The sequence below is a fragment of the Trichomonas vaginalis genome, chromosome V (assembly GCF_026262505.1).
Source record: "Trichomonas vaginalis G3 chromosome V, whole genome shotgun sequence".
NCBI classification, from domain to species: domain Eukaryota; phylum Parabasalia; order Trichomonadida; family Trichomonadidae; genus Trichomonas; species Trichomonas vaginalis.
In genome coordinates, this window is record NC_067207.1 from 1 (window position 1) to 14,898 (window position 14,898).

General features: G+C 35.2%; 7 protein-coding genes and 2 pseudogenes across 9 annotated transcripts, besides 1 other annotated feature; 5 read left to right on the forward strand and 4 right to left on the reverse strand.

The window, feature by feature from the left end:
* Positions 1-360: 360 nt before the first annotated feature.
* TVAGG3_0254620 (uncharacterized protein) lies at positions 361-609 on the forward strand (the record flags this gene model as incomplete). Its single annotated transcript, XM_051228162.1, has 1 exon — positions 361-609. The coding sequence occupies one exon, from the start codon at positions 361-363 to the stop codon at positions 607-609; it is 249 nt and encodes an 82-aa protein (XP_051097892.1).
* A 2-nt stretch (positions 610-611) lies between these two features.
* On the forward strand, positions 612-1,085 carry TVAGG3_0254630 (protein of unknown function, DUF4106 family; the record flags this gene model as incomplete). Its single annotated transcript, XM_051228163.1, has 1 exon — positions 612-1,085. A coding segment is annotated over one exon (474 nt), but the record flags the coding sequence as incomplete, so codon positions are not given.
* A 354-nt stretch (positions 1,086-1,439) lies between these two features.
* Positions 1,440-14,898: part of a mobile genetic element that runs on past the window's edge.
* On the forward strand, positions 1,924-2,472 carry TVAGG3_0254650 (protein of unknown function, DUF4106 family; the record flags this gene model as incomplete). The annotated part of the gene is made up of 1 exon (XM_051228164.1): positions 1,924-2,472. One exon carries the CDS (start codon positions 1,924-1,926, stop codon positions 2,470-2,472), a length of 549 nt encoding a protein of 182 aa, XP_051097894.1.
* Positions 2,505-2,962, forward strand: TVAGG3_0254660 (uncharacterized protein; the record flags this gene model as incomplete). The annotated part of the gene is made up of 1 exon (XM_051228165.1): positions 2,505-2,962. A coding segment is annotated over one exon (458 nt), but the record flags the coding sequence as incomplete, so codon positions are not given.
* TVAGG3_0254670 (protein of unknown function, DUF4106 family) lies at positions 3,699-4,109 on the forward strand (the record flags this gene model as incomplete). The annotated part of the gene is made up of 1 exon (XM_051228166.1): positions 3,699-4,109. One exon carries the CDS (start codon positions 3,699-3,701, stop codon positions 4,107-4,109), a length of 411 nt encoding a protein of 136 aa, XP_051097896.1.
* On the reverse strand, positions 9,784-10,587 carry TVAGG3_0254680 (KilA, N-terminal/APSES-type HTH, DNA-binding family; the record flags this gene model as incomplete). The annotated part of the gene is made up of 1 exon (XM_051228167.1): positions 9,784-10,587. One exon carries the CDS (start codon positions 10,585-10,587, stop codon positions 9,784-9,786), a length of 804 nt encoding a protein of 267 aa, XP_051097897.1.
* Positions 10,754-11,289, reverse strand: TVAGG3_0254690 (organellar and viral DNA polymerase type B; the record flags this gene model as incomplete). Its single annotated transcript, XM_001288270.2, has 1 exon — positions 10,754-11,289. A coding segment is annotated over one exon (536 nt), but the record flags the coding sequence as incomplete, so codon positions are not given.
* Positions 12,698-13,359, reverse strand: TVAGG3_0254700 (annotated as a pseudogene). The gene has a single exon. A coding segment is annotated over exon 1 (662 nt).
* TVAGG3_0254710 lies at positions 14,022-14,874 on the reverse strand (annotated as a pseudogene). Its single transcript has one exon. A coding segment is annotated over exon 1 (853 nt).

Sequence of the window (14,898 nt, forward strand, 5' to 3'; positions counted from 1 at the left end):
TAGTGAACGACTTCTCATCTGGAAAGAAACTGAAGTCTGAAGGTTTCGACAAAGAGTTAAAAGAAGTAGCACAAAATATGACGAAAATAACAGATGCAGCAACGAGACAGGCAGTTCAAAGTGCCTATGACGCCGTTAGAGCAACTGTTGTGGAAAGTCAAGAAAAAGAGTTACAACAGACCAAAACAGACCTAGTAAATGCTTTCTTAAGAACGAAAAGTCAGGTAGGACATTACGCTGCAGATGGAACATATGTGCCAGCTGGTGGAACATATATACCAGCTGTTGGAATTTATATACCACCAAACCCTCCAAGAGAAGCACCTGCACCAGGACTACCTAAAACATTTACATCGTCACATGGACACAGACACAGGCATGCACCAAAACCAACACAACAACAACCACAACCAACACAACAACCAACAGTTCAAAATCCAGCACAACAACAACAACCAACACAACAACCAGCACCACAACAACAACCAGCACAACAACCACCTCCACAACCAGCACAGCAACCAACAGTTCAAAACCCTGCACAACAACAACCACAAACAGAGCAAGGACATAAAAGAAGTAGAGAACAAGGAAACCAAGATTTCTTAAAAATGCTTAAAGAAGACTATGGTTACCCAGATAGTATTGACTTTAGTGACAGATATAAAGAAGCTATTAGAAAGTTCAAGGAAGGAAATACTGACCCGAACCTATTTAGCTTTATGGCTCAGCACCAAATCGGATATAATTTCAAACCTGGAAAATACAAGCTCGCTAAGGGATATGATTTAATAGCATATCATCCAAATGACATGACTGAATTTACTCCGAGATATTTGGTGTCAGAGCTAAATGACAATTCAACTCTCTTCATGAAACGCGTAAAAAATAGAGACGGAACGAAAGAAGAAAGGTTTATGAGTCCGGATGACTTAGATAGGGAACTTGTTAAAAACGGTCTCGGAATATATGAAATGCCAGCAGATGAGGTACAAGAAACTCCACAGGAAGAAGTTCAGATACAACCAGACATGGAAGAAATAGTTCAGCAACAACAGCTAGAAGAGCCTGAAGGAAACGAACAAGTCCCTCCTTTGGAAACTAACTTCACAGAACTAGATGAAGATTTGGAACAGCCGAAAAATCTTGACCCTCAACAAGAGCATGAGGTGAATATGGAATCTTTCCAAGAGTCTAAGAAAGATTCGGCTGACATAGTAGAAGAATATCGAAAAATGTTTGCCGACATACAAAAGACTCCAACACCAGATGAAAATATTCAGCATAGAATGGAAGTACTGAAAGAAAATGTACACAAATACAACAACCCTTTTTACTTACGAGCATTTAACGTTCAATCTTCGGATGAACTCGGTGAAAATAAAAGGTTAAATTTCAACAAAACATATAGAAATGAAACATTGTTTAAAGTTCATTCAGAACCTAACCAATATGGAAACAAACCTACTTTTGTTTGCAGACTATGGAACTACAATGAGATGGGGTCATAAAGCTAATCCGGATAGGTGGTTCATAAACTTACAACCACAATTCCAAGAAGTTGTAGACGCAATGGAAGTGAATGGTGAACCAGATATAGCTGGTATTTTCAGCGCGGCTTTAATGCCATTGAAAGATATGAAACATGCAGATATTTTGGACCAGTATGAAATGAACATGGCTGATGGAAATATAACACCTGACGTTCTAGAACATTTATCTCAAAGAACTACACAGAACCATAGAGATGGTATATTTGGTGAAGAGTTTAGAAAGAAAGTTAGGGAGAAAGAAGGAAGAGAACCTATTGTACATGACCTTGCAAACGAAAGTTTGCAAAATGTCATAAAAACTTACTTTGCAGACAATGAACTGAGAAGGGATGAATATTTAAGAAAACTCAATTGGACAGTACCAAATGAAATGTTAGTATTGAAAAACATGTTCCTTGACAAAATAAAACCAACTACAGAAATAAATGACGCAAGACTGAAACTTTGGGTAAAAGCTTTCCCATTCACAAAAGATATTATTGGTAACATGGAAAGAAAACCAGAATGGCTACAAAAACATATATTTGGAAACGAGCTTATTCCATATGGACAAGCTCTGTTTGAAGAGCTTGAACCGGAAACTCAGGAAAGAGTCATGCAAACAATACGCGAAGACTCAAATACAAACTATGACAAAATCTTTCTAGGATATAGGTTACCTGAGATGGGCGACCAGAGCCCAAAGGCAAAAAGGACATGGGAAATTTACAACATACTAGGTGAACATGAGGCAAAGATGCAACAACTTGAAGCAGAGGGCAAGTTACCAAAGAAGAAGAGAAGAGTAGAACAAAGTGAAAGTAGTGAAGAAGTAACTTCATCTAGTGAAAGTAGTGGCAATGAAGGAAAAAGAAGAGTTAAAAACTCAGTCAGGAAGAAAGTAAAGCTTGGTCCACGTGGGTTCTATTATGACATATAAATCCAACTATTCTATATTTTTACACATATGAAATGTACGCCGCTCAGAATATAACGCCAACAGTTTTGGATGCCATGAATGGAAATGTTTCCGAATGGTATAACGAATGCGACAATGCCATTAGAAGGTCAGAAATAGTTCCTGGAACTTACGAATATACAACTGCTGTTTCTTACGGAAACGTAGGTGAGTTTGGTGAAGGTTCTTCAACAACAGTAGATATTGCTTGCGACAGGTTTCATATAATTTCTATTGACAACTCTTTCTTATACGTGGAACAAGACATTGAAATAAAACCTTCTGCCAAGTTGTCTGACAAGAAAGGTTGCAATGGAATTTTCTATGTCGGATACCAATATGCTCCAGAAGTTTTCATGGGATATAAGATATATTCTAACTCTGACTTAGTTCAAACAGTAACATGGGCAAACTATGAATGGTTCGCTTTGAGAAACTCAGTACAACCACAAGCTAGAGAACAAACAGACCAGTATGCAACCATTGAGAAAATAAGAAGACTTGACCCTAACGTTCCAGGAGTTTATGTTAACCTTTCTGGTTCAGATGGAAATGCTGTCACTAAAGTAAAACTGAAACTTAGAGTCCCTTTGTCATCTTTCCTCATCTTCAGGTTTTTAAGATACTTGCCAAACTGGGCAGGAAAAATTTCTATTGAACTTACTCCAAGCAAAAATAACTTAGTCATTGCACCAACACAAGACCCATTCACTCTTACTGTAGCTGGAACTGGTGGAGCCAAGTTCTGTGACTTTTGCAAAGACAAAGTTGACTTAGACTTTGGTTTCTCAAACTTCAACACTGAAGTAAACTATTATTTCAATGCTGCTGGAACTGCTTGGGACCCAGTTAAGTTCACATGCGAAAAATTTGAATGCAAGAGAATAGAAAGCAGACTTGCAGTCTATATGTTGGACCCAGATATTTCAAATGCTTTAGCTGCCAAATATATTGCAGTTCCACTTATGTTCCCTATACACCAAATATCTGTCAAAGACTTTGCAGGTGAAGTTGGAAACCAAAGTGCTGACCCAGGTGCAAGAACAGATATTGCTTTAACAACTGCAATGAAACATGCAGATACTATGTTTGTACTGTTCAGACGAACTATAAATGACTATTCTTGTTTCTACAACCCCGGTATTAAATATCATATAAACATAGATGGCAAATATTATCCAAGAGAAGAATATTCTACAGTTGAGGATATGAGGTCATACAACTTGACATTAGATGCTATGAACTTTAACAACAACTTCACAACAACCATTAACCCTGAAATGCAAAGTTCTATTATGCCATATGTGAAAGTATGGACTCATACAGGAGGTCAAAAAACTCAGTATACAAATGGAGACCGTTCAAACTTTTGGCTTGGCATTCCATTTGCTGACTCAGAAGACTTTATGGGTGGTATTTCAACTGTTGGTACAGTTCAAATACAATATACTGGTGACAGAGACGGTCCAGATGAACTGAAAGCAAAGAAGTTTACAAAACCAATAGCACTTTTCACGGAAGATGCTCTTTTGAAAATTCGTTCGATGAAACCTGCTGGAGCTCCTCAGATTGGCATAACGACAGCTTCCATCGAGCAGATTTTGGCAGCAGGTCAGTAAGTTGTTCTTGAACTGACTTCTCTCCGTCAAATATTGACAGTACGCCAGTTTTGACATAATATTGTATTATAAACTTACCTTTAGAAATATCTGTAAGTTTTGTTGTTATATTTTTGTCAACGTCAAGAACTTTCACCATTTCAGTTATACCAACTTTCTTTGCTTTATGAAAATATTTTGGTTCAGCAAATATTGCTATTCTATAACATTTACCATTGTTTGTATAAAGAACTATTCTGTCAATGTATTTGTATTGTTTGTGTGTGTAAACTTTGTTCTGCTTCAATTCGAAGAGATATCCGAATACGTCCATCTTTTTATTCTAAGTAAAATGTCATTTCCGAAAAATAGAAGCGTAAGTGTTTCAAAAGGTTTAATGGCGGTGGCAGATGTGAAGTTAAATTCACCAACTCAAACAAACAGTCAAAGTGTTGTTGTCAATGTCAAAGACAGAGATGTTGAAGTGGGGAAACCATACGAAGACGAAGATGGTATAACAATAGTTCCTGTAAAAGAACAACCAACATATCCTGAAGTTAGCAGAGACTTAAGTTCTGTTGCAGATATTCGAAATGACTACCAACAACTTAAAGACAAACTTAAAACTCAGGAGAAGATTTGTCAAGCTTTAGGTATAATGTTAAACTTGGTCGAACACAACCCTGTAAAAGTGAACTCATATGTCATTGCACCTCATGAAGTTTTGAAAGAACTATTGAAACTTTTGACAGAGGCAGACGATATAAACATCAAAGAAATAGAACCCGACATTGCTTGCTGTGGTGTTTCATATAATGTCATTGACAAGATATACGTTATGAAAGGAGGTGAGACGTTGAACTTAAAATATAGTTTCCCAGACGTTATAAAAAATTTTGACGACCACAACATTTCATTAAAATTTAGTTGCTAAGTAAAAATGTCAAAACTTCTTGAAAGATGTTTGAAGAAAAACAATATAGACTTTATTTCATGTAAAGGACTTTACACACTTTTGAACGATATGAAAGACCCTGTTTTGTTTGTTCGTGTAGACAAAGGAAAGTTCTATGTCTTTACAAAATATTTGAACTTCTTAGACAGAGAACTTCAAGAAACGCCATGTGAAAGTTTAGATGAAGTTCTTCTCCACTTTCAGAAAAACTTTTAAATATATGTAAATGGCAGAAGACACAATGGTTTATACTATTACGACTAAAAACCCTGAGTCATATAATTCTATAACAACAAACTTACAAAGTCCTCAAGGACGATATTGTAAACTAACCTTAAACACAATGACGACTAAAGCCTGTTTTGCTCTTTTGACACCAGAAGACTTTGTTGTTGTGAATGGTAAAAAATACTTCTTTGAAGATACTTACTCAGATATACCACCAACAGGTTTTGTTGACTTATTTAATACTTTAAGGACGGATGTAACATGTGCTGCAACTAGAGCAGGTTTCATTATGTTTGGATGTCCGACTGAGTTTAGTATAAACGATATGAGCTATAATACAAAACTTATATCTGGTTTTTACTACCAACAGTTTCCTATAACAGGAAAAGGTGTCATACAAGGTCTATCTGTTCCATTGACTTTAAGTACACCTATTTTATATATTGTTTCAAACTTAGGTTCAAAGTGCTATTCGAATGTCGACAGAAACTACTATGACCAAAAGATACTCATGCGTATAAACAACACTTTCTCTGCTGGTTTGCCTATTGTTCATTCGAATGCAGAGTTTTCAGCTTTAGTAAACTCAAAACACTTTAGCAAACATAAACTTAACCTTAGTCGACGCAAACTTTGTTCCTGTAAAACTTTTATGTCCTATGTATTTGTCAATGACGGCAGAAAGTTTCGAATTGGAAGATGCAACTGGTGAAAGTATTGTATTACAAGAACAACTTCAACAACAAATAGCTCAAGAACAACAAATGCAACAACAAAGTCAAGAATAAAAAAAATATTTTTTTTTATTTTTATAAAAATGTACAGAATAGATGTTTCAGATTTTTATGACTTCCAAGCCTTCAGAAATATGTGTCCATTTAGAGACTATAACAAAGCAGTCGAGAATTTGAAACGTTTAGTCATTTATGTCGACTCTGCCCCAGAATGTTATGTCATGAAAGAATGGGATGTTGTCTTTAACAAACCAAGAGCAACAATAGTGTCTGAACAAGAATGTAAAGAAACTTAAGAAAATAAAAGTCGTACAAGTTGGCATGAAGATGTTAGATGCTTGGGATATCTTATTGTCAAAGTTAGAAGATTTTTCAGTTCGTGGTATAAAGTTTTATACACCATCTCCAAACTTCTATTCTATCTTCACTGGATATAAATACGAACAAGTAGAATGGAAAGAAAATGTTATAGAAGCTTGGTTAGACCATGTCAAAGAAATTATATGCAATGGAAACGAAAAGGTTTATGAGTATATCTTATGTTGGTTTGCAAACATCTTACAACATCCAAGTGCTAAAAATGAAACTGCTCTCATCATAATTGGAAAACAAGGAACAGGTAAGAACACTTTCTTTACAGATATTTTGTGCAAACTGTTAGAGGGCTATTCGAATCCGAATATGACAAACTTAGAAAACATCTGCGGTAAATTTAACTCTTCAATAGAGAATATGAAACTTATAGTATGTAACGAACTTCAAAGTATAGATACAACAAAAGTTTTGAACTCAGATGCTTTGAAGAGTCTTATAACAGACAAAGTTGGAGTTGTTGAAAGAAAATATAAAGACCAAAGAGTTTGTGAAAATGTTGCAAACTTCGTCATGGTTTCAAACAATGCTGTTCCGATGAAGTTAGAAAGTTCTGACAGAAGATATGTAGTTGTCAGAACGTCAGATTTCATATGCAAGATACAGAATATTTTGACGACTTAGCAGAAACTTTGACACCTGACTTTTACAACCACTTGTTCTCATATTTCATGACATTAGATATTTCTAAGTTCAATCCAAGACAAATTCCACATACCGAAGAGAGACAAACATTGTTAGAAGCAAACAAGAGTGTATATGAACTGTTCATAGATGAAACTGACTTTGAGTGTTTAGATGAAAGGTCATTGTACGATTCGTATAAACAGTATTGTCAAGAGTATGGTTATATGACAGCGTCTAAACGAACATTCTTGGCAAATGTCAAAAGTCTTTTAGACGTACAGAATGGTGTATATACAAAGAAAAATTTTTCTGAGTAAATTTAAAAAAAAATATTTTTTTATCCGATAGAAAAGATGACGAAATTCATCTCAGTAAACAAGTACATGTCAGGACTTAAAGAAGAACTAGACCCATTCACATATTTGAATGTTTACTTCTACATTTTGAAAAGTCTACATTCAGCAAAGTTTGGAACATCGAACCAGTTAAGTTTGCTATTGTGACTAAAAATGGTGCGAAATTTGAAGACTTAGACATAGAAGGTTTGTTAACAGTCAAAGAAAGTTTTTGACAGAAGGTTTTCAAACCTTAAAGAAGGCAAAGCATACAAACTTGTTATACTTATGAACCAAAGAAAGCAGACGACTATGAATATTATGAGTCTAAAGTTGTAGAAGTTCAAGGTAAATTGGGTAAAAAGATTTTAGAGTCTAAGCCGGTGTTTACTCCTAAAGAGGAAGAGAACATTGACATTGACCCAGAAATGTTCTAAAAATAAAATTTTATTTTTACATGTCAAATTTCTTTTTCTCTGGAACTGGTTCAGGTTCTTTCTTCTCTTCTTCTACTTTCTTTTCTTTCTTTTCTCTCTTTCTTTTTCTGGTGGAGTTATGTCAAACTTCTCAGAACCATATTTTTGTAAAAGTTCTTTGTCCTTTAATAGCTCTTCTATTCTGTTTTCTATTTCATCTTCAAGAACAGCGCATGTGTCTTCTTTGCATTCTAAGAAGTTTTGTTGGACTTCATCTCTCCAAGAGGTCATCTCTGTCAACAAGTCTGTCATTACGAAATTTTAAGACTGCTCTGCTTAATGTTTTATGGTTCTTGTCATATTCCCAGAAACAGAACTTTAGAACAAATTCACCTTTCTTGTTTACACTATGTAAGATTTTATGGTCTACAGATGTTTTGCTGTCGAAAAGCTTGTCTCGAATATAGATGGCGAAATCGCTAGACATTTTCTAAAAGATAAAAGTTTTAATTTTTCTAAAAATATGTTAGAAAAAAAGTTTGCTGACATTGACAAGAAATTTGAGAATGTTTTAAACAAGAACAAGAGGAAGTTGGAAAATGCTCAGATAAAACCCATACATGACAAGTTCTTATTTGCTCAGAATGGTATAACAGGTCTAATTGCACCACCTGGGTCGGGTAAGACTTTCACTTATCTTAAAATGGCTGCACAACAACAAGAACTAGATGAGAAGAACCCATTCTATGAGTTAGTTGTCATTTGTAGTACTTCGGTCAATTTGACCAAACCGTCAATTCGTTCAAAGATATTATAAAGAAGTCTAAGTTAGTATGTATAAAAGACTCTGAGTTGTTAGATTGGATAAAGAAGTACCAAAGAAGAGTTTTGAAGTACAATGCTATAAATGAGTATATAAATTCGAAGTTTAAAGACCCAAATGAGGAAATGCAGAGAATATTAGAGAAGAAACACTTCAGAAACAAACAGAAAGAGATAGAATACATTTCGAAAAATTGCAATCTTACGATTGGAAGACTTACCCTCACAGATGTCTTCTTATCTTAGATGATTTCGCCTCTCATCCTTTGTTAAAGAACAGAGAACAAGATATGTGTCGAATTCTTAAGAAGCTCAGACACTTTAACATCTCTGTTGTCATTTGTGTACAGACAGCCAAGAGTTTAAGTAAGGATGTAAAGAGAATACTTACTGACATTGTACTTTTCCCCGGATTGTCCGAAGACGATTTCATGGAACTTATGAAAGAGTCCATGGCAGGTAAGTTTGACAGACATGAACTATGGGAGAAGTACAAAGTCATACAAGACCCTCATACTTCTTTCAGAATTCATATCTACGCAAACAAAGTTCAAATTGTAAAAGTCAAGCGTGAAAAATGTAAGTGTTTGGTCTTAGTCTGTTGTGGTTCTGCAGCTTTCGGTTCTTCTGGCTTTGGAATGGACTCGGTTGGTGGTACGTCGGACATTCGTTTGTGTCCTGTCGGAAGGAAGAACTTTTCCTGTTGGAAGGAAAAACTTTTCCTGTTGGAAGGAAAAACTTTTCCTGTTGGAAGGAAAAACTTTTCCTGTTGGAAGGAAAAACTTTTCCTGTCGGAAAGAAAAATTTTTCCTGTTGGAAGGAAAAACTTTTCCTGAAGGTCGGCCAAAAATTTCTCAATTTTCGAAAATTTGAATGGTTTACGGACGGACAACTGGAAAAATTTTTCCTGTTGGAAAGAAAAATTTTTCCTGTTGGAAGGAAAAACTTTTCCTGTTGGAAGGAAAAACTTTTCCTGTTGGAAGGAAAAACTTTTCCTGTTGGAAGGAAAAACTTTTCCTGTTGGAAGGAAAAACTTTTCCTGTTGGAAGGAAAAACTTTTCCTGTTGGAAGGAAGGACTCGGAATGCCAGAAGGACTCGGAATGCCAGAAGGACTCGGAATGCCAGAAGGACTCGGACAAGACAATTTACCTTATAGAGCTACCTGAGCCATCTTTGGTGTCAAGCTTGAAAAATAAATGGTTCATCTACTCTGCTTGTTTGAAGTTGTCAAAATACTCTGTTATTTTTTCTTTCAGTAGCGGTAAATCTTCTTTGAATGTAAGTATTGTACAACCTTTCATATCATAGTGTGTTTGAGGTAACGTATCTTGAACTATTTGTTTCACATCTTCATTCGGTGTCATTGAAATCGGTAAGTTTTCGCGATAGAACCAATTTCTGTCAGATTTGTAAATCTTAGCAAGGTCGTAAAAGCTTTTGTTGTTTCTTCTGACTAAATGCAACATAACCATATCTCTGTCTTCTTCATTTTCCATCTCTTCAGTATAAATCATATACTTATAGTTCTTTTCCTTACCTTTGGTACCGAACGTGGGTATTCTTTTCTGTATGTTTTTGTCTTTTGCTTCAAGCTTGTTCTCTAGCTCTTCACGTTCTTGTCTATGAATTTCGTCAAGAAGTCTGTAAATATACCAAGCATAACGAGGCGAAGCCCACATTGCAACAGCATTTACAAGAAGTCTATGTACATACCAACCTCTCAAACCATTTGGCAAATTTTGACGATTTTCATGTGTTTTATGCAAGGCCGAGAATTCTCGGTCTAGAGAAATTTCACTCAAAAGTTCTTGTGTGCTTTGGTTTCTGAACCAGTCGTCTGCGTGTTTAGTATCTGGAGCAAAACATGCTGTCAAAATACTTTGCATTTGGTACATGTCATCTTTGACCGAACGAATGAGACGTAACTGTTTGTTATACTGAACCCACTCATATTCTTCACTTATGGCTTCATGAACGATAGCAGTTGTTGTGTTCTCTGATGTTGACATATCTGTCTTTACATACAAAATAAAAAAATATTTTTATAAAAAATTAGCGTTATTTTCTATCTTGTATAAAAGACCAAAAAAAACGCTTTACTGTATTTTTTCAGCAACTTCGTCAATAATTTTTATAGCTTTAGCTATCTCATCTACTTCAAACGTTTCTTTACCTTTCGTGGGAGCACCATACATTTTCTCAAACATTTCAAGTAGTTCTGTTTCTGCAGCTCTCATATCGTTAACAAACGCAACCTTAACTCTATTGACTGTACTGTCATATCTTTGAGTTATATTAAATGTTCTTCCTATCTTATATCTCTTTGTATTGAAGTCCTTCGGTTTCTGAACGATGTAAAGTAAGCCTTCACTGCAACGTTCAGTATCGAATGAACCATATGTTATGAAATTATATCCAACAACTGGGTCAATCCAGAACAAAACTAGTGGTATAAGACTTTTGTCTATAAGATATGTTCTTGTTCCATAGAATCTTACCGATATCATAAGCTCAGGATTTTTTGTCAAAATTTTCTGAGTTGAAGCATTTCTAACCCAGTCGTGGGATGTTTTCTTTTCAGATAGTGTTAAAATGTCTGACAAAGAATATTTCTTGTATTTCTTTGAGTATCTTACGTTTAAATCACCAATTCTAACCACTTTGGTCTCATTGTCTATCTTTTTAACTGTTTCAAACTCAATGTTTGTCATTTCCTGTTCTTACATACAAAATAAAAAAAAATATTTTAAAAAAACTAGCGTTATTTTATTTTGTATAAAAGATACAGTTATATCATGAAATTTGGTCATTTTTTTACGATTTTCATGTGTTTTAGGCGACCCCGGGAAAAGTCGGGGTCGCATTTTTTCACGATTTTCATAAGCGTAGTATATGGTAAACGCTATTTTTTTGACGAAGTGTTAAAGTTCACTTCGTAAAAATTTCACGATTTTCATAAGCGTAGTATATGGTAAACGTCATTTTTAGGTGACCCTCGGTTTTCCGCGGGTCGCAATTTTTTACGATTTTCATAAGCGTAGTATATGGTAAACGTCATTTTTAGGCGACTACGGTTTTTAACGTACTCGCAATTTTTCACGATTTTCATAAGCGTAGTATATGGTAAACGTCATTTTTAGGCGACCAGGGTTTTTCACCTACTCGCAATTTTTCACGATTTTCATAAGCGTAGTATATGGTAAACGTCATTTTTTTTACGAAGTGCAAAAGTTCTCTTCGTCAAAAAAACAGTTATTTCATAAGCGTAGTATATGGTAAACGCTATTTTTTTGACGAAGTGTTAAAGTTCACTTCGTCAAAAAAACAGTTATTTCATGAGTTTTTTTCACTGTTTTCGTACGGAATCTCTATCCTCGGTTTTTCGAGGGTAGCAAACATATGAGGAAATTCATGAAATTTGGTTATTTTTTTCAGCAAAAATATATTTTAGGCGACCAGGTCACCAGGTCACCAGGTCAACTAACATCTTTTTGAAATTACTGACAACAAGACATTTTGACAACAACACAGGAAATAAACTTCTTCGTATATGTTTTGTTGTTGTATTTCATCGTCAATGTTTTGAAGAACTGAAGTGTGCCTATGTGCCTCGGTCAACTAACATCTTTTTGAAAATGGTGACAACAAGACATTTTGACAACAACACAGGAAATAGATTTCATCGTATATGTTTTGTCAAACATGAGCGTAAATCAGACAAAAATATATTTTAGGTGAGACCATGTGCCTATGTGCCTCGGTCATTTTAACTTCTCTTAAAATTACTGACAACAAGACATTTTGACAACAACACAGGAAATAGATTTCATCGTATATGTTTTGTCAAACATGAGCGTAAATCAGACAAAAATGAGTTTTGGTTGAAAAAACAGGTGGAGCCAAAATGGTTCGACCTCAAAACAAGCATTTTGTGAAGAATATACCAACCCGCGGAATTCCGCGGGTTGCTTTTTTTATACAAAATTCAAGAGTTTTGTGTGTTTTCTACGATGTTGTCAAAATGTCGTGTTGTCACACTTTTTAAAAGAAGTTAAAATTACCTGGTGACCTGGTCGCCTAAAATATATTTTTGCCGAATTCAATAAAAAAATGGTTCATTTACTCACAATATTTTTGTACAAAACGACCCCAAACTTTTAACCTCTCTTCTGCAGCTTCTAATGCTATCTTAGCGAGTTCATATTCTCTAAATTCTCTCTTTAAATCTTCTTGTTCCCATTGGTCTAGTTCGTATGGAGAATCTCTATAACCAGAACATATCTCACGTTCATGTTCTATTTGTTTAAGCACATTTTTCTAACTTCTTGTTCGAACAAAGGTTTTGCATTCTCTACTGTATCTTCAAGTTCTTCTTCATCTAATTTCTCATGAACTTTCTTGTCTATGGAGTCCATAATTTTTCCAACTGCTATACAATATTTTGGAGAAGCCCACATTGCTATATAGTTTACGAGTCTTGGGTCTACATACATTCCTCTAACCTGTTTGATTTCATCCGGAATTCCTGCATGAACCTTGTATAAAAAGCAACCCGCGGAATTCCGCGGGTTGGTATATTCTTCACAAAATGCCGTATAATACTCTTCCCAGGACTTATTTTCCAACAACCTTCTAAAGTCTTTCCCAAACTGCTGACATATCTTTGTTGCATTTATATAACCATCCTTGTCTCTACGTAAGACTTCAATACCGTTGTAAGTGCCTTTTGTGAATGTTTCGCCATTAGATTTGTTCGTGAACGTTTTTGCTTCGACTGTCATTTCAGTACGTACAATAAAAATAAAAAATATTTTTGAGTGGCTTAACCGTCGGACATTCGTTTGTGGCTCGACCTCAAAACAAGCATTTTGTGAAGAATATACCAACCCGCGGAATTCCGCGGGTTGCTTTTTTTATACAAAATTCAAGAGTTTTGTGTGTTTTCTACGATGTTGTCAAAATGTCTTGTTGTCTCGCTTTTTCAGAGAAGTTAAAATGACCTGGTGACCTGGTGACCTGGTGACCTGGTTCCACCTAAAATATATTTTTGCCGAATTCAAGAGTTTTGGTTGAAAAATACGGTCGAGCCAAAAGTGGCTCGACCTCAAAACAAGCATTTTGTGAAGAATATACCAACCGTCGGAATTCCGGCGGTTGCTTTTTTTATACAAAATTCAAGAGTTTTGTGTGTTTTCTACGATGTTGTCAAAATGTCGTGTTGTCAGTAATTTTAAGAGAAGTTCATTTGACCGAGGCACATAGGCACATAGGCACACATGGGCACATAGGCACACTTCAGTTCTTCAAAACATATACGATGAAGTTTATTTCCTGGACTGTTGTCAAAATGTCATGTTGTCACACTTTTTAAAAGAAGTTCATTTGACCGAGGCACATGGGCACATAGGCACACCTAAAAAAACATCTAACCAAAACTCATTTTTCAATACTTTTTCAGCACTTTTCCGTAGTTGTATATGAAAGACAATTCGAGATAAAAGTCATAGTACAATGGTATTATATGCTGCACACCGTTTGTTGTGAACCAAACTTGAAAGTCAGAGAAACTGTTACTAGGTGGTTCGTAGAATTTAGAAGCAAAGTCATAAAAGTCCTTACCGATACAAAGAAAACTGTTGTTGCTTGAACTGAAACTTGCATGACACATAACATTTTGAGGGTCAAACACGTTTCTATAAACTGTCAAATCTGCTGGTGGAAGTATAAAATTAAATGGACCATCTGGTGGTAATGGTTCGTTCTGGTTTAGTAACCGAAGAAATTGTGCCCAAGAACGTTTGTCTACTCCCAATCTCTGTATCTCTTGGAGGGTTAATTTCAATCTTTTGAAATGAAACGGTTGAGTTCATCTTGTTATATTCTAGTTTCAGATAGTATGTTCCATTTAGTAAAGAGTGGTATTTTTCTTGAAATTCCCAATAGTATTTGTTTATTTGAGTTTGAAAGTCATTTAGAGTTTTCTCAAGACTTTCGTCTGAACGAACTGTAAAGATTTTCATTTCGTCAAATTTTTCTATTAGACCATCAGAACCTTTATACTGACCATGAAAATATACTGCGAACATGAAGGCATTCGTTCTATTTGAAAACAAAACTCTTCTAAATCCTATTGCCTTTGCATCTGAAGGACTTTGAAGCCAACGAATTGGATAGTCAAACCTATATGAACGGGATGAAATTTCTTCATCTGAAATATTTCTACCGGCATTTGTGAAGATATAGTCTAACGGTTTTGTATCTGCTACTTTTGTTCTTTGTTTTTCAACCTGAAGCATTTCATATATGTAAAAATATATGGT